The 18,967-nt window shown below is 49.6% G+C and overlaps 1 protein-coding gene and 1 non-coding gene across 2 annotated transcripts in view; both read left to right on the top strand.

The window, feature by feature from the left end:
* The window catches only part of SSH1 (slingshot protein phosphatase 1), a 42,264-nt gene extending 35,716 nt beyond the window's left edge, over nt 1–6,548 (top strand). The window contains exons 13-15 of the mRNA XM_056859113.1: nt 612–812; nt 2,547–3,126; nt 5,271–6,548. Coding sequence (XP_056715091.1) covers nt 612–812; nt 2,547–3,126; nt 5,271–6,548 — 2,059 coding nt within the window. The remainder of the gene's footprint in view (nt 1–611; nt 813–2,546; nt 3,127–5,270) is intronic.
* TRNAA-AGC (transfer RNA alanine (anticodon AGC)) lies at nt 4,940–5,011 on the top strand. The gene has a single exon. It is a non-coding gene; the product is annotated as a tRNA-Ala (tRNA).
* Nucleotides 6,549–18,967: the final 12,419 nt, after the last annotated feature.

The raw sequence follows: 18,967 nt of genomic DNA, 5'->3' as shown, positions 1-18,967 counted from the left end.
CTGGAAGATGGGCTGATGGAGAGAAGGGGGTCTGTCTGTTAAAGATGGTGCTTGTAGCGGGAGCTGCTGAGGGAGCAGGAAGGTGGCTGGTGGGTAGGAGGAGGAGGGGACCGGCCATGCTGGAACCTATGAACCCTAACCCCAGGGGAGCCTTGGGGGAAAGGAGGGGAAGAGGACAGCAGGGAGCTTCAAACAGGCAAGAGCCGCTGGTTGTCCTGCGTTCCACATCCTTGGTAGCTGTCACAGCATTCTCTGGTAAGAAGTTCGCAGGGGAATGACATGCCACAGAATTAGCATGGTTGACGTGCTCTGCAACTCTCTCCTTATTTCATCCTCATGCCTGCCCTGTGAAGTGAGCTTGTTTTCCAGAGAAGGGGGCAGAGAGTGACCGGTCTTCCCAAAGCCCCTGCAGTGTGCACTTTGGAGGCAGAGTTTGCACCCGGGTGCCGCTGTACCTCAGGAGGGCTTCAGTCCTCCTCGCTGCTTGTGCTTGGTCAGCCAGAAGAAGCAGCTTCAAACCCCACTGTGAGGAACGCTTGCAGGCCACGTGGATGATGCTGAAGGCTGCGGAAACAAAAGCAACATTCCCTCCAATCTCTTTTTCCCTTCAGGAAAAATCACTCCAAGTGTCTGGTCCATTGCAAAATGGGTGTCAGTCGCTCTGCGTCTACGGTCATCGCCTATGCCATGAAGGAATGTGGCTGGTCCTTGGAAAAAGCCTATAATTACGTGAAACAGAAGCGCAGCATCGCCAGGCCGAACGCTGGCTTCATGAGGCAGCTCTTGGAATACGAAGGCATTTTGGATGCCAGGTATGGTGAGGTTTGCCCCAGAGCCCATGATCTCCTCCTTTGATACGGTGGCACCCAGAACAGAGCCACACATCCCCAAATAGCCAGAGCGACAGTCTTCTAGGGCAGGAACACTTGACCATACCAATGGGAAATTTCATGTTTGAAGATTCCTTGATAGTTTTTTTTAATCCCTCCTGGCATAGAGAAAGCTAGTCCTTGGGGAGAGGCTGTGTTAGATTCCTTCTCCCTGCCATGCTGCCTCTCCATGGGTAAGGGATTTCTTGATATGGAGAAGCATTCTGTCATGCAACACCAGCACCTTCAGATGCATCTGTGCCATCTCAAGGGAAACCCAGTCTTTCTCTGAACATGTATGTTGGTGATCAGGAAAAGAGAGTAGTCCTACAGAATTATGCTAGAGGAAAATTTGTTTGGTAGGTAGTCTTATGCATTAGCTTTTGGGTGGTTTCAGACTGGTTAGCGAAACTGAACTTTTCCATATCTGAATCTTTGTACAAGAGAGTGCCTGACAGTAGGCGTGCAGTTGTGACTTGTATGAAAACTCATATCCCCTTTAGAAGATGTGTTGTTTCTTGTGAGCTTATTTTTGAAACTCTGGACAGGCACAAGTCCCTGTTTAACTGGCCGGCATGTACCACAGATGGTCTAGTTTCTATGCACTGTCTGAGCTTTTTCATGGCTCTTAATAGCAACTGAAGTCCTTCACAAGATATTATTTCATTCATTTGTGGGACAGTTATAGATGGGCGGGGGAGGGGAGCTGAGACTAAGGCCCAGGTTGTTTCCATCGCTGTCAAGCCCTGAGTACTTTGGGACTTTGTTTTCATTATGCATGTATTTTCCAACCTTTAGAATTCGTCTCGCTCCCCCCTTGCATTTCCCCCGCATTTTGTGGATGCTGTTTTACACTGAGTTTAATGTCTGTCTCACCCCAAATGGAAGGCTGGCCCTGTGCATACTTGTCAGTTTGGGGTTTTCTCCCATGCCCATTCTCACTTCTCCCTACAACTTGTCTTTCCCCTCATCCAACCCCTTCCCTTGAAGCTGGAATACTATGCTGCTGCTTGTCTGGTCAGTTTCACAGCAAGCGTGGTCAGTTTCAAACCTCAGCTTAATCAAACAGTTTTTTTTGTTTGCAACTAGTGAGAACTCTAACAAGAAGTTCTGAAGCTCTGCATTTTCCCTGGTGGTGTGTAAATTTAACCCTCAGTACTCCGGCCACACTGGCCTGCCTAGGAGTTGCTCATGCTCTTGTTGGTCACAGGTGTAGACAGTGGCTGCCGTATCTCTTGGGTACAGACCAACAAGAGCATGAGCAACACCCAGGCAGGCCGGTCCTGCAGGACTGGTCTCCCTTGGCTGTGGGTTGCTCTTTGTCCCCCAGGAGTCTCTGCCTGAGCGGCTGCCACTTGATACTGTCTCTCTGCATTTGCCCGGTTCCTCTCCACTGCACAGATTCCCGTTCAGCAGGGAAATGAGATGTTTGCTCTCGTTAAAACTTTACCGCCACCTTCCCCCCCCCCTTGCATTGTAAGCTGTCCAGGGCAGAGACTGATCTTGGTTGATGTCACTCTGCAAAGCGCCATGCCCACGGACTCCAGTCTGTTAATACGATTTCTGCACAACTGTGGGTGGTGGCCCTTCTCGGGATTCCCAGTGAGCGTGTCTTCACTGTCTACAGTGCAGGGCTTTGGTTGCGTAACGGCAGTCTTCTCCCTTCTTATTCCTTAGCAAGCAGCGCCATAACAAGCTGTGGAAGCACCAGTCGGATGACCGCCTCCGCCAGAACTCAGATGGCTCCAGCAGCCCCAGCACCTTCCTGATGGAGAATCTCGAGGTCGACCTGGAACCTCCCTGCCAGCCGGCCTGTGCAGATCCGCGAGTGAGCCAAGAAGCCGTGGGCTTCCATTACTGCTTTAGGCACCTCTCCGACTCTCTGCCTGGCAACAGGGAATCCTTTTTCCAGGTGGAAGATACGGAGCGAGACGGGCCTCTGGAGGAGGCTGATGCTGCAGCGGACCTCCCTTTCCCGGGCTTCTCAGACAAGCCTGCAGTGGAAAAACGGAAGGGCAAGGAGAGGGTGGAGGTCTCTGGCCTCGGAGAGAAACCAGCCAAGAAGAAATCTGAGATCAGCCTCCTGAAAGACGTGGCCATGCCCAGTCTTGCCATGCCGGAAGAGGAAGTCCCCCGAGAGGAGAAGCCCATGGAGAGGTGGAAGCGGCGCTCGTCCGTGCAGGAGGAGGAGAGCAGGCTGAACTGCGAGAACCTGAATAACAACAACAGCAAGAGGAGCTGCCCTGAGGATTTTGAGGTGGGAGTGGGGGTGGGTTAGTGAGGGGCCCAGCTGAAGTTAGTGCAGCAAACTGCGGTTTAGAGAGGGGTCCTCCATTCTGGCTCACCCACGGAGACACGCTACCTCGGGCATTCCTGTTTGAGAAGGTCTGACTTCCAGATTGCCCAAACATGCCTTTAACACACCAGCATCTCCCCTCTTGTTTTCCTTGGAAGGAGTCTTGTGAAGTTTCCGGTGTTGGGATAGACTTTTCTCTGCCCAAGGTCCTGGAGAGAGAGCGGCTGCCAGCTTGTGTATCGGTTTCGGAAGTATACGTTCGGCCTCTCTGCCTCAGACATTCCCAGCAAGGCTATCAAATAAACTGCAATAACAAATACCATCAATATAAAAACCAATAAAACATCCATAATGTTAAAGGGAGACACAGTACAAGAGCCCACAATGTTAAGACAGAGCAAAGCAGGATTTCAGTGGGGAAGGGGGGAGAGGGGTAGGCTGGACCCAATACCCACCCACCCCGGCCACCCAAAGCCAGCGCTCAGCTGGGGCAGCTTCCGTGTCCAGGCGCAGCCAGACCCCTACAGCCCAGGAAATCGACCATAAAAGTAACAAAGGGTGCTATTCCTATGCCGGCTGCTGAGATCAGGAGTTCTCGAAACCAGCTTGCCATTTCTGTGGCCTTGTCTAGCAGGGAGGAGGAAATCCGGAAAGGAAACTGGATGCCTCCGTGCCGGCTGGTTTCACCCCCCCTGCAGGCAGGCTGTTTTTAGCATCTGTGCTTCGGAAGCCTCTGGGAAGGCCAGCATGTACCGTGTGACATTTCCGGTCGTTTCTGTGGCACTTCTAGTGCCCCTCTCACAATAATTAAGTGAAGGAAGCCCACAATTCTTCCATTTTTACAGGGAAGCTGAGAAATCATGACTTGCCTACATGAGGGGTTTTGAGCCTGGGTGGGCGGAATTAGCCTCTTTGTTTACATGTGCCCTACAGGTGGCGCCCTCTCCCAGGCTTCCTGCTTAGACCTGCGTTGGAGTCCTTAAAAGTCGTTCCAACATATAATATCTCAATAATGCCCCCCTGTAATAAGCAAATAGTGAATAATACACTAATAGAATCAAATAAATACCAATTAATACGTGTGTTAAGTGCCGTCAAGACGCTTCCGAATCATGGCGACCCTAAGAATCAAAGTCCTCCAAAATGTCCTATCTTTGACAGCCTTGCTCAGATCTTGCAAACTGAGGGCCGGGGCTTCCTTTATAGAGTCAGTCCATCTCTTGTTGGGTCTTCCTCTTTTCCTGCTGCCTTTAACTTTTCCTAGCATGGCTGTCTTTTCTAGTGACTCTTGTCTTCTCATAATGTGACCAAAATATGATAGCCTCAGTTTAGTCATTTTAGCTTCTAGGGTCAGTTCAGGCTTGATTTGATCAACCCACTGATAACCCACTGATTTTTTTTTTTTTACAGTATCTGTAACACTCTCCTCCAACACCACATTTCAAAGGATTCTACTTTTTTCCTATCAGCTTTCTTCAATGTCCAGCTTTCACACCTATACATAGTAACAGGGAATACGATGGCATGAACTAACTTAATCTTGGTGGCCAGTGACACATCCTTACACTTCAGAATCTCTTCTAGCTCCAAAAGTGATCTCTAGGGCTGCATTTGCCTGAGCAAGAAATTGTGCCGCTATTTTTGTTCCAATCAGGAAACTGCCAGAGCACAGCGTGCACAGGGCTGCTCTGTGAGCCCCAGGAAGGGGTGCGGTTTGAACCCCGAGCAGAGTGTGAAGGTCCCTCTCTGACTCCAGCATGGAGTTCAACAGAGAGGAGCTGTGGCTCAGTGGTAGAGCATCTGCTTAGCATGCAGAAGGTCCCAGGTTCAATCCCTGGCATCTCCAGTTAAAGGGACTAGGCAAGTAGGTGATGTGAAAGACCTCTACCTGAGACCCTGGAGAGCTGCTGCTGGTCAGAGTAGACAGAACTGACTTTGATGGACCAGGGGTCTGATTCAGTAAAAGGCAGCTTCATGTGTTCAATGGTGCCTTGTGAATGTATTAAATCAGCATGGAGCTTCCCAGTTAGCTGCTGTGTCACTGTAGACCTCCACCCCTTCTCTTGCATGCCTGGCTTCTTAATTCCCTGTTCTCTTCTTTTCAGCATGATGCCATCTTTGGAATCCTCAACAAAGTGAAACCTTCCTACAAATCTTGCGCCAGCTGCATGTATTCCTCACCCAGCACCTCTGGAGAAGCCTTTGGGGAATCGTGTGAGGACCTGCATTCGGTTCCTCCGTGCCACAGTTCCGCCGTCTGCACGCAGCCCTCGTTCCTGACCCAGGGGACGCCTGTGTTTTTAGAGCAGGAGCTTCGGCAGTCGCCTCCTATGGAAATCCATGGGGCTAAAACCGGTGCTTTGCCTTCAGTGCTGGCCGAGAGTAACTTGCAGGATGTTGACAGCGTGAAACCTTTAGCCAGTTGGCCGTTTGATACCCTGGAGAAGGCCAAAGATGTATCAAAAGCACCCGCTGGGGACTTGCTTGGCCAGAGGAATTCTCTGTGTGAGAGGAATGCCCTCTTCGGCGAAGTCCCGAAAGAGGACTCTTCTCCAAGGAAAGAGGTCAGACCCACAAAGGACCTGAAGTACTTGCTGTTCAGTAAAGATTTAGAAAAACCAACCAGCAACAGCTACTTGATGCAGCATCAGGAGTCGCTGATTCAGCTGCAGAAGGCAGGGTTGGTTCGGAAGCACACCAAAGAGCTGGAGCGCCTGAAGAGCCTGCCCTCGGAGACGGCGGGGCAGGTGAGGGAGTGTCCTGGGAACCCCTCCAACGCTGCCATACCTGAAGAGACCCCAGACTTAGTGACTCAGCAACGTCAACTACCTCTTCGGGAGCTGCTGCTTGCAGCCCCTCGAGACACAGAACATCACCCTGAGAAGCTACAGAAAACCCTCCCTGCAGGGGGGGTGTCACAGAAAACCTCCACGCCCCTCCTCTGCAAAGCTGACCACATGAGCAGTTTCACAAAAGACTTTCTGAAGACCATTTGTTACACACCCTCCTCGTCCAGGAGTTCCAACCTGACGCGGAGCTCCAGCAGCGACAGCATTCACAGCGTGCATGGGAAGCCCGGCCTGGTGAAGCAGCGGACCCAGGAAATCGAGACCCGGCTGCGGCTGGCAGGGCTGACCGTCTCGTCTCCCTTGAAACGCTCCAACTCCCTGGCCAAGTTGGGGAGTCTGAATCTGTCCTCGGAGGACCTGACGAGCGAAGGGGACCCGTCTGCACTTACGGATGGGAAGGAGGCCCGACCGGGCGAGACCTCCGGGCTCTGCGACTTACGGTCCGCTTGGAAGAATGCAGAAGTGGGCACTGGGCTGCCGGGGAAATCCATTGTGGGGAAGTTGAAGAGCACGCTTTGGGAGGGGAAAAGCTGACACATTTGTAATTGTTTTAAAATCCTGTTACTCCTATATTAGTCTGTACGAAAGGCAGTTTTATCATAAGAGGAGAAAGCTCGGCAGCTTTGTTCTCCCCTGCCAGTGGTACTCGTAAGCGAGGGTTGGAAAGGGGATCTCTGACGAAGATCTCTGACGAGGGTGTCCAGCCCAAAGAAAAGGCTCAGAGGGTGCTTTTGGGTGTGAATGTGGCCTCCTGTGAGTCAAGAGCGGAGGAGTCCCTCCACAGATGCTGAAAGTCTGCTTGTTTACCAGAATTGCAGGGGCTTCCTGGCCGCATACGTCTGGCAGTTTTTTAAAGAGGCCCTTTGGATAAAAAGCCTAAGAGGGCAAGGTGAAATGCTACCTCCGTTCTTTGAGTATTTATATGTAGATAGTGGGATTACTTTTTTAAAAATAAATCTTGCGCTGAAATGAATAACTTTTAAAAAATGGTCACCTGCCAGTCATGCTTGGAATGACCATGTGTAAGGCCCCCAAATGCCTGAGGCTCACCTGCAGCGTGCCCAGCATCAACAGCTTGTCTGATGGCTTTTAAACCAGTGGTTTTCCTTGACTCTGTAGAGCAGTTGTTGAGTTGCTTCTGTCATGTGGCTCCTTGCTGATGTGGAAACAGAGGGATGGGATATGGCTGGGGCAATTTCAGCTGCTCCGGTAAGACGGATGGGGTGGTGACCACAGACCCTTGTGCAGGTCTGTGGAGTTGGATTCCAGTTGTAGCACTTTTGAGCACGAAGGCACTAGTTGCTCAAATGGTTGCTGATATCACAAGTTGGTTCTCAAAAGTGTTAATATGAGGTAACTGCAAAGGTTTCTCCTGTTTGTCCACATATGAAAATGGGAGGGGATGGTTGGTGGAGGACTGGGGTTTCCTCCATTTCTGTGTTAATTGTTGTGCATTCTTTGATTTGCAGGCAGAAGAGCTGTAGGTTGTCTCAGGATAGGATTGTGGTTGATGCCAAGCTCGAGCTGTTTCTCAATGGATCTTTTGTGCAGCATCTTCGGTGTGGGTTGGGTGGTGCTGTCTTTTTTTGTGGGGGTGGGGAATGCCAAGATGCCAAGGGGAAGGTGACAGGAAGAGCTGTACATGTTGGCGCTTTCCTTGGGTGTGTGCTGTACAACAGGGGAGAAGTTACTTGAAGCTCTTGTCCTGCTGATCAAGCAGAGAGGATCTTGGCTGAACTGGGGCTGAAAACCAAGGCGCAACTTAGTTTCTCTGAGGTCATTCGGGGTCCTCTGAACAATGTTTGGTGTGCTACAAAGCCCTGTTGGTTTTGGATCCTGTCTGCTTCCAGTCTGAACTCTCCTAGACTTCCTTGGACCCAGCTGAGGAGAGAAAGACCAATCGGGGATCCCTGGGCCTTCTCATGATGCAAACTGTGCAGACCAAGTAGCCAGTCTGCAGTCCCAGGTCAGACACAAACATGAGCAGTAAAGGGGACTTGGAGACTTTATACTGCTAATTTGGGTGGGGGGAGGGGGGGAGGAAGGGAGGAAATATCTAGGGCAGTGTCATCCACAGAATACTCTTTGGCCCAGGCCAAATCCTGGTGACCAATGCAGAGTCCAAGGGGATGTTGCCTGGCCCTGGACTGGCAGCCAAAGGCCCTGCTGCCTCCCATCAGTCGTGTTTGTTTAGAACTGCAGATGTTCAAGCCAGCTACAAAATATTACAGGGCCAGGTTTGTGGGGGGGATCACAGTATCCCCACTCAAGGCCCTGTGACACACCTGTACTTGCTTCTGCAAACCAGGATCCCTTATTTATCTTACAAGTCAATGGTGGAGCTTCCGTTTGAGTCAGTGGAGCAGGCAAGGCAGGTAGCGGGAGCGCAGGGCCCCTCTGCCTTCTCAGCATGGGGCAAGCGCTTGCTGCAGATCTAGGGGGAGCTCAGAAATTCTCCTCAGGGTTTACATCATCCCATGCTCAGTGAAACCCACCAGAGTGAAGCATTGGGCACAGATTTTGAGACTCCTTCCTCTTTTGGGGTGAGTAAAGAAAGCAAACCTAACAAGATGAAATGGCAAGTCGGACAAGGAGCCAACTGGTAGAACCTTTTCCACACACCATAAGCCAAAAATCTTGTTCCTTGCCTGAGCGTCCATAGCTGGGACACAGAAGACATGTGGCAAATTCTTGCAAAGTCTGGCTTGTATTCAGCCAGCCGCACAGAGGCTTCCCACGCTCCTCCTGGCAGTCACTTCCGACCCCCGGAAGAATCATTCCTGAGGTTGAGGGACCCACTGAGGTTGAAAGGCTGGAATGAGGAGGGGCAAAGGGAGGAAAGTTCGCCCCGCCTTCGGTGGAGCTGTGCTTGCAGCGGAAGGTGGAGGAGCAATTTAACCCCCTCGTTCCTCCACCCTCCAGTTCCCCCACCCGTATGGTCATGTCCTTCTGTGTGGGTCCTACAACCCCAGGAATTATCCTTTCAGGGGCCTGAAGAGGCTGCGGGAGTGGGGAGGAAAACTCTCGTGTTCTGTGCATGGGGGGGTCAGATACAGGCCTTTGTCTTCCTGTCCAAATGCAGAACAGACGTGGAATAATGTATGTTTGTGGCTGCCCCCCAGATTTCCAAACGGGACAGATGTTCAATGCAAAAACTCCTGTAGTTTAATACCCTTCCTCTGGACCCGTTCGGTAAGCACAAAAAGTCAAAGTACTGTACTTCATGCCAAATTTTAGTTGTCCCTCCTGCTTTAATTTGATGTTGCTATGACATTTAAGGTAGGGAGCTCTGAAGTTCTTATGCCTCCATCAAGGCTTAAATTCGCTACCTGTGGGTGTTTCGTCATGCGCCTGGGTGACTGACTTCAGGAAAGTATTTTATGTGCAATTTACTTTTATCTGTGGAGGTGATTTCTCATCACTGCATGTGGAAACCCTTCTGTTCTCCTTGCTTAAAAATTCTTCATGGGTTTCAGCATTCCCCCCCCCCCCCGAGCTGTACTTGGCGTATTTCATCTGGAACTTGAAAATCCTTGCAGATGTTGTCTCCTTATGACTGAAGGCATCCTTGTTTCTGGGTGACTCCTCTGTGTATCTGCTGGCTGGTGAGTCCGGTGCACAGTGAACCCGTTGACATGCATCCCCTTGCCTCTGGCTTCCTTAATTTGGGGAAGGGGATGGGTAATTGCGCATAGCTCCCCTGTGCCTGGCATGTTCAAGTACTGTAGACAATTTTTTCCGGGTTCGAGGCTCTTATAGCATTAAATGCATTTATGTGTTTTTGTTTGTTTGTTTTGCCCCTAAATAAGCCCAAATGCTATATATGCGTTTGCCACTATACTTAGTTTCTTCAGGAGATGCCATTGGTGGAATTTCTCCGTTATGACCATCTTTTCCATGCAGGGTACACAAAAGGAGGAAGTGGTCTTCTTGAAGTTCCCCTCCCTTGGAAAGCCAGTCAGTCCATTGTAGCAAGCCCTAATCTAGCAGTGGCAAAGGTGGCAGGGGCTGGAAGTGGCACCCGTATTCTGCCACCTATCAAATGGCGATTGTTCTGCAACCTTCCTTGTTAGGAACGCAGAAAGCCACTGAGCAGCGAGGCGCACAGTGCTGCTTCCACCAGACTTGCTGGGGGCAAACTGGTATTTTCAACTTGGGTTGAATAGCTAGCTGCTGTTCGAGTGGCAATTTCCCTCCCTAACGTCTCCAACTTGTTGACTGCAGGCTGCCTCCATCATTCTTTTCTATGTGCAGCTGTGAGGTGACGGCTGCGCTCGCTGGCTGGGGCAGGGCTCTCAACCCACAGCGTTGTTTGCTCCCCAGGGCACTGACGGTCTGCCAGACAGTGCAGGCCCAAGGGAAATCAGAGCGCCACGTCCTTTGGCAACACACCTTTACGCTGCGCACGAAGCCCCTCCCAGTCCAGAGTTCAGTTCTCCTCTACCTCTGCCATGGTGCTTGTTACGTATGCACTGTTGCTGTTAAGAAGAAGTCCAGAAACGACCCTCCTCTTGAGGCCAGGCCCGTTGAATTTTAATGATACGATGTGCAACCTTTTATCCTTCAGTACTGACAGACTTGGCTGATATAACAAGCGTTCCTGTTGTCATATTTCTCCCCTTGTGGTAGCTGTTCGCAGGGAGCTCTTTGAGAACTGATTGCATGGGCCATGTTTTTTAATTATTATTATTATTATTTTTGCAAAGGACAGTTTATTTGTTTTTCCCCTTCCTGTTTAAATGAAGACAAATCTTTGTTTAATGTATCTCAGGTCTACATTGCAATTCCTGCCTCCCACCTTTCTATAAGCCAATGGAAGGATCTAGCCTTCAGCTGCCAATTCAAAGATTTTTTTTTTGTCAATCCAAAAAGATGCAGAAGATGCTTGTCGGTTTTGGACTGATGCATAAAAAAACAGCTGCTTTATTTTTCTCCAGGCAATGGCTGTCGGTCTGTCTTTTTAAATTGAGTGCCTTGCGAATAGTTTACAAATACTGTGTATTTAAGTGATGCTGTTACTCTGTTCCTGTTAGTACTAGGAGTCTTTATGGTGTCAATATAAGCCCATATACTAATTGTAAATATCATTGTAATCTTATACTGTCCTTTGGAATGGCTGACTGAGGTCCCTTTGGCTATTTGAAAACCTGTCAATAAAAATAGCTCCCTTTTTAAAAAAAAATAATACTCCCTCTTCCAGGACGTTGCACAACCGTTGGGTTAATCTATGCAGTGACAGAGGCAGGTGAGGAATAGCAAGGCTTGCCAAAGACCTTTATGCCCCCACCTGGTGGAAACGGGAGCCTGGGTTCCACGCCAAGGCACCGCCCAGCCTCAAACCTGACAATGCACAAGGAGACACCTTAACTCCAGCCCGTGTTCTTCTCAGACACTTTTATAACTAGCCCTGTTTTACATGTTTGCTGTTCAAACAGCCTCATGTTTGTGTCGCAAGTCTGGATTGCCTGTTCTCACATGAGCATCCTGGGGTGAACCTTTTCCTTCTCAAAACAGTGGGCTGGTTCTGGACGCTGACAAGCCCAGGATGACCTCTGCTTAGCGCATCAGAACAGATGTGCTGCAGCATCACATAGGAAGTGCTCGTGACCCAGACAAGCAAGTGCAGGACTTGGGTGTGTGTGGCAGGATTATGGAGGTCAAGTACACCACTGTGTATGCATTCCTGCATGCATTATCCTGGCACTCATGTTACATCATAAGCCAGGTGGTGGCAAGTGGATGGACGTCTTCCAGTGGATGGAGCTGCGTCCCAGTGCATGCAGGTTATTACCAAGCCCATCGGTGTGTGGCCTGGCCATGTCAGAACCTAAGAAAATGGGCACAACTGGTGGCCATCCACTGACTGGGTTACTGATGACTGTGTTTTTGGTACATCATTGTTTTTCTCAATATTGTTTTTTAAAAATATTTAAATATGCAGTATTTTTTTTTGTATTGTACCTTCACAGTAGGGGATGCATAATGCACTTTTTATAAACTTTTTGTTTGGTAAAATGTACTGTATTACGTGCTACTCGTGAAGAAGAATAAAAAGAAAACACCCCTTTTCTTTACAAATTGCTGTCTGCAGTCTTTGGGGATGAACCTGTGGTTGTACACTTGGTATTTGGAAACAGGCGTATTCTGAGCAAACGGGCGTTCCAAATAACCCCCAGAGTCTACACAAGCTACCATCCCACAAGATTCTTTATTATCTTACTCATGTTAGACACTTGGGGCCCACTGGCAGCCTGAAGGAAAAGCAGAAACACCCCGTTTACCCTGCAGATGATGGGAGGAAAGAAGTTATGGCCTCAAGGGAGCCAGTTTTGACACCCGGGGCCAGCTTTAAAAGCAACAGCAGCCAAGCAGAAAGTTGGTGCTAAGGGCAGAGAATGGCTTCCTCCTTGCAAGTAAAAGTTTGTGATTTATCAGGCGGCGGTTTGAAGTGGACTATGAACACAGCACTGAAAGCAGGGTCTTGTTTTTTACAACAAGCTGTTGAATTTGAGGACATTTGCCCTGGATCTGGCGGCCAGGTTGGGGGGGGGCAGGGCTCCCTGCCTCTGATGAGTGCACCTGATTGCTTCACCATACTGCCTTGGTTGCTAAGGGAGCAAATGTGTCATGTGTCATTTGTCTCAGAGTACTTGCAGCCCAGCGATGAAGGGAGACCCCAGTCAAGGCCTGGAAAGGACCCATCACTGGTGTAGACGGCAGCTTTAAAAACGTGGCCAGTTTAGAGCACGTGGCACTCACTTCACTCTTGTTGCCTCTCTTTGTATAGCACATGTTTTCCTATAGTGTGTATGCTGTGTGTGTGTGAGTGAGCATGCAACCTAAGTGAAAGCGCACCCAGCCAGAACAAATAACTGGTATTCTAGCTCCTTAGCTTGTAAATCATTGGATTAAAAACTGACTTGCAAAATGTTGGGGATGAGTCAGCTTTGTTCCATTTCATGAGGAGTTGGCTCTTGCAGGTCCCGTCAAATTTTGCCTTTAAAGGCGACCCGTCAGAGTTTGTCTCCAGGGGCTGTAAGGAGTTTCCTTAGTGCCTGGAATTGCTCTCGTCCTGGAAGCTGCTAGAGGGAAAGAAACAGCCAGTGTTTATCTTAGCAGAGCAAAGACAACTTCAAGCCAAGGATTGTCATGTGCTTTGGCACAGTCTCTAATTGACTATTAAAAAGTCATTAACAGGAGTAAGGAATGATTTTAATTACCTCTGGAGCTGATGCTGCTCAGATTTGACAGCTGTACAGGCTGGTCTCCACTAAAGGTAGAAACGTAGCGAGCAACCTCTCAGTATTCACCTTCCTTGTTTGGCTGAGTCACTCCTGGCTCCAGACGACCAGTGGGAGTTGTGTGGGGTCATGTGGTCTGTGGAAGGCGCTGGCAGAAGTTGCTCAGATGAAAAGCTTTTGCCAAATGCAGCCCAGGCCACTCCTCTGTGGACATTTTATCTCGCCCTTCCTTTTAGGAGCCCCAGGTGTGGTGTACATAGTTCCTTTGGGCTCCATGTTATTGTTGCAACAACCCTGTAAGGTAGGGAGAATAAGAGGCCCTGATCTATGGGGATCTGAGCCGTCTCACCAGTCCTGATCCCGCCCTCTAACCAGTACCCCACACTGGCTGTGTCCGCAGCCTCTGTTCAGGATGCCATCTTGCTACTCCCTCTGTAGACCTGGGATGGATGGCGCACATAATTCCTGGGCCCATTTTTTAAACTGCCTTCCTCATTGCTGGATGCTTGATAGCACACGTGCCAACCATCAGGCCTTGTGGGCCTTAGCAGGACCTTTTAGGTCTCCAGCATGGCCCATGCCAGCGTGGTGTAGTGTTTCAGAGTGGTGGACCCTAATCTGGTGAACTGGGTTGGCTTCCCTGCTCCTCCACATGAAGTCTGCTGGGTGACCTTGGGCCAGTCACAGTTCTCTCTGAACTCTCTCAGCCCCACCTACCTCACAAGGTGCCTGTTTGTGGTGGTGGGGAGTGATTGTAACCAACTAGAGAGCCAGCGTGGTGTAGTGGTTTGGAGTGGTGGAGTCTCATCTGGAGAACCGGGTTTGATTCCCCGCTCCTCCACATGATTAACGGAGTCTAATCTGGTAAACTGGATTTGTTTCCCTGCTCCTACACATGAAGCCAGCTGGGTGACCTTGGGCTATTCACAGCTCTCTCAGCCTCACCTGCCTCACAGGATGTCTATTGTGGGGAGGGGAAGGGAAGGTGATCGTAAGCCAGTTGATTCTTCCTTAAGGGGTAGAGAAAGTTGGCATATAAAAACCAACTCTTCTTTTGGTAGAGAAAAGCGGGGTGTAAAAAGCAACTCCTCCCTCTCATGCTGGGGAAGCCTGTCAAGCAGGCAGAGCTCAGGAAGTGTGGCCTTGATGGGGAATCCTCTGTTGAAACCTTCCTTCTCCCTTGCCAGGGCTGCCTACCTTGGATGCACTCCAGGAAGGGAGATGTGATGGATAAGTATCTGTCCTATCGAGCTAGTGGGAAGAATGTTCTGCTGTGTCGGTGGGGGGTGCGAGATGAACCCTGCAATCCCTAGTCGCTTGCTGGTACGGAATCTAGCCCTCTGTCTCCTTTTTGTCTTCAAAAAGCCCAGCTTGACCAGGATATAAATTTAATAAAATACAAATAAATGCCTCCTTCAGCCTAGCTTGGTGTGCCCAGCCCCCTCTTCCATCTGCTCTCTTTCTTGCATCACCTCCTGCTGTGGTCTCGGCATCCTGGCCTCCCCTGCTGGCTTCTGAACCCAAAGGCAGGGCTTCCACTGTAGGAAGAGGTCACTCACGCAAGTTTCCCCAAGAGGAACTTCCTGGCTGGGACTTTCTTGGCTTCTGCTTGTCTTCCGTAGGCTTCTGCTCTGATCCTGTCAAGGCCTGCTTTGTCCCGGACTGGTAGGATTGCCAGGTCCCTCTTTGCCACCAGCGGGAGGGTTTGGGGGCGGAGCCTGAGGAGGGTGGGCTTTGGGGAGGGGAGGGACCAATGCCATGGAGTCCAATTACCAAAGCTGCCTGGAGGTTGGCAACCCTACCGACTAGGCTTCATTCTGCCCGTCCTGAAACTGGGTTTGCTTGCAAATTACATGGGGCACATTTTTTTTTTAAAGTATTAATGGAAAATAAACAGCTAGGGGAAAATGAATTGCTCCAGACTCTAATCAAGAAGGCCTTTTTAAGGAACATTAAAAAGTGGGTTTTATGCAACTTCAAATGTGTTTCAGAGCAATGCCAGACATTTCACAATGCAGCTGGCATCAGCTTAATAATGTAATCTCTGGTGCCATCTTGCACTTAACTTCCAAACTGTTTAAATCCACACCCACGGTTTTGAAATTCTTGTTCCTTTTTTGGTTGATTATAGCATGTGCTGCCTTGGAAATCCTTTTCTTCAGCAAGCTCGGGTGTTTCTTTGTTGTTTTTTGATCTAGCAACCACTTAAAACTCACAGAACGAAATGGTCATACTGCACAGTGAATTGCCTTCAGTAAATTGGCACATGCAATCAGAGAGTCCTGGATCCACCCAGATGCCCGTGAGATCAGGTTAACAGCCCAGATGTTAAATGCCTGTGTCCACACATACAATTTTTTTAAAATAATGTTTTTATTTTTAAAACTTAAATTCAACATACATAAAACAAAACATACATCTTAACATACAACATCTAACATAACTCAACATAGTAAATGCATCTTACTATCGCCTAAATTAACCAACTAGTCCAACAATTCTTTCTACTACCTTCTTTCTACTACAAGATATTGTAGGATATCTATATTTCACCTTATGTTCTAATATATATCATTTAAGACTAACCATTAAAAGTGAACGCATACAATTATTATCAAGTCAGCTGGGAGTTGAACCAGGAACTTCATGGTCCGGGAGCCCCTTTTGTGGTAAGTTGCTGAAGGCCACAGATTGGTGGGGGGAGAAAGGGGGGCTACAGCCTTCTCTAGCAGACACCAGCATGGCTCCGCTCCCAGCCAGTATGCTGTAGTAGTTAAATTGTCCAAGTCGGGTCTGGGAGGCCCAGGTTCGAATCCCCACTTTGCCATGGAGGCTTGCTGTGTGACCTTGGGCCAGTCGCACATTCTCACCCTAACCTACCTCACAAGGTTATTGTAAGGATAAAATGGAGGAGAGAAGGGTGATGTCAGCTGCTTTGGGTCCCCATAGAGGGAGAAAGGGGGGGTACAAATGAAGAAAATTAATATGTTTGCTAAGAGCTGGTCTTAGCTTTGAGTCTATGGCACTTCCTATTTCTCTGCATCTGCCCTGGCTTGCCTGTTGGTCATCTCTCTGCATTTTGCTCCTCCCATCAGGCAGATGCAACTCTTTTGGATTTCTTTGTTTGCATGATGACTTCAACCCCAGGCTGAAGGGATGCAGGCTGACCTTTATTAAGGTCCCTGGCAATGACAGCTCCTTGTCTGGCCAATAGTCAGGCTGGGCCCACTACCTTTATCCACCTTAGGGTTGCCAAGTCCCTCTGCAACCGGTGGGAGGTTTTTTTTTGGGGGGGGGAGCTTGAGGAGGGTGGGGTTTGGGGAGGGGAGGGACTTCAATGCCATAGAGTCCAATCGCCAAAGCGGCCATTTTCTCCAGGGGAACTGATCTCTTATCGGCTGGAAATCAGTTGTAATAGCAGGAGATCTCCAGCTAGTACTTGGAAGTTGGCAACCCTAGGCCACCTGCAGCCAAGCACAGGCAACCCGTTTTGTTTGAAGCACTGAACAGACTGGAGAAGCAGCCTTGGTGGGCAGAGCGCCTGGGCTGGTGAGCCGTTAGTCCTCCCTGGGCTTTGTCCTGAGCACTAAGAGCCACCAGGGCCACTGCCGGCCCGTTTGTGTGAGAATTAGTTCTTGTCTAGAACATCAAGAGCCAGACTTCCCAACGGATCATCACCACTGGCAACATATCTGCCCCCTCCCCATAAATTTTCAAATGGCTAAATGTGCCAGTTGCCATTTGCAATGCATAAATTCAGATGCACAGCGAGGTGCAGCAGTGAGAGTGGTAGACTTGGACAAGGGAGACCTGGATTCACCCCGAGCCCCCAGTCATTAAGTTCATTGTGAGGCTGGGGGCCAGTCACTACCTTTCAGCCTCCACCTACTTCATGGGGCTGTCATGAGCTAAGATGGGGGCAGGGAACCCTTCATACACCAACCGGTGCTCCTCGTACAAAGGGCAGGATAACGTGATAAGATATCCAGATGGAAGGCTTGCCCTGACTGTCAAGGAAAATGGTTGTATCATATGACCCTGAGGAGAAAAATGTTGCAGAAGAGTTCATGCAAGCACATGAAGTGACTTTATATTGAGTCAGATCAGTGGTCCAGCCAGCGCTTCAGGCTGAGGGGAAGAAGTGCTGGAGTTCCACTAGATACTCCACTTCCTTGTTGAGAAAATGTTGAGGTTTCCTGGATCAGCACAGCAGCCTTTTTCCTGATTAATAGGACTTGAGCAACAAAGCGTGCAGGATAACGATCTACTGGAAGCCAGTGCTAAAGTAACTTCCTTAATAAGTAACTTTGTTCTCCACAGGGCTGGCAGTTTGGGTATCTTTCCATTCTGTTTCGACAAGAACAGCTCTCTGAGTTACTCAAAACTTTGCACAGAGTTTAATTAAGCCAAACATTGATCTCCACTTCCTTCTTAAAAACTTCTCCCACACTTCTCCCTCTTTTGGCACGTGTGAAAAGTAGAAAAGCCTGTTCTGAGTTCTCTTGTGCTGGTTTCTGAACCGATTGTCGGTCACACAAGGAAGGATGATTTACAGTCTCACTGCAACCTTCCTGCAGTTTTACAGTGCTTGTGTGGTTTGAGTTGAGGCTACAGCAAAGGGAGCCACCTGTGAGAGGATCAGGGCAGATTGCCTTGAGTCAAAATAGGATTCGTGGATGAGAGAGACCTCTTTTGGGTTCACGGATTCATCTCTTGGTCCCAGAAACATCACTGGATGCCCAACCAGGGAACCGAGTTTGCCTTCTGCATCCGTGATGCTTTTGCACTGGTGAACAAAAATTACTCATCGTACTAGCAGCCATTGTGAGGCAGGGTCATAAAAGCCGGGACGTCCTATGCTCCCAGCTGCTGGCAAGTTTGGTTATTTTTCTGTGTGTTAGGACTGAACGTTTATATCCTGTTTTGAAGGTTGCCATGGCAAAACCAGACAACAATCTGTAACAAAAGATATCCTCTCTGTTTTGGTTGACTGGCAAGGGAGGGTCGTCCCCCCCCCCCAACTTATTCTTGAACTGGTTTGCAGGAGGGAAACTCCCTTGAAAAGCTACAAGCGGGTTGAGGGTGCTTCTGCGTTGCTTGTAATAGGGTGGGGAGCCACTAGGACTGGGCGTGGTCCTAGTGGGGCAAATGGCACAGGGGCTAGGCTGGGTGATGGGGGGGAATTATTCCTCCCTTGTGTCACGGCTCTGATGCTAATGAGACCCCCCCCAAACTGCTCTTGAGTGATACAAAATGTACTTGAGGTCCCTCCTCAGATCACCCACCCACTCACAGCGCTACAGAAAAGGAGGGAACTCCTAGTGAGGATCATGGCAATGGTCAGCTGGCAGTCCATGAGCCGTACGTGGCCTCCAGTGGGACAGTTTCCTTTCCTCTGTAGTAGGCCTACCTTGGTGGTTCACAGCATTGCTCACCAGCGTGGTGTGGTGGATAAGAGTGGTAGCTTGGAGTGGTGGACTCAGATCTAGAGAACCGGGTTTGATTTCCCACTCCTCTACATGAGCGACGGAGGCTAATCTGGTGAACCAGGTTGGTTTCCCCACTCCTCCACATGAAGCCAGCTGGGTGACCTTGGGCTAGTCCCAGCTCTCTTAGAGCTCTCTCAGCCCCACCTACCTCACAGGGTGTCTGTTGTGGAGAGGGGAAGGGAAGGTGATTGTAAGCCGGTTTGAGTCTCCCACAAGTGGTAGA

The sequence above is a fragment of the Euleptes europaea genome, chromosome 13 (genome assembly GCF_029931775.1).
Source record: "Euleptes europaea isolate rEulEur1 chromosome 13, rEulEur1.hap1, whole genome shotgun sequence".
NCBI lineage: Eukaryota > Metazoa > Chordata > Lepidosauria > Squamata > Sphaerodactylidae > Euleptes > Euleptes europaea.
The sequence above is the reverse complement of the archived record's forward strand: the minus strand, read 5'-3'. Positions and strand labels throughout refer to the sequence as shown.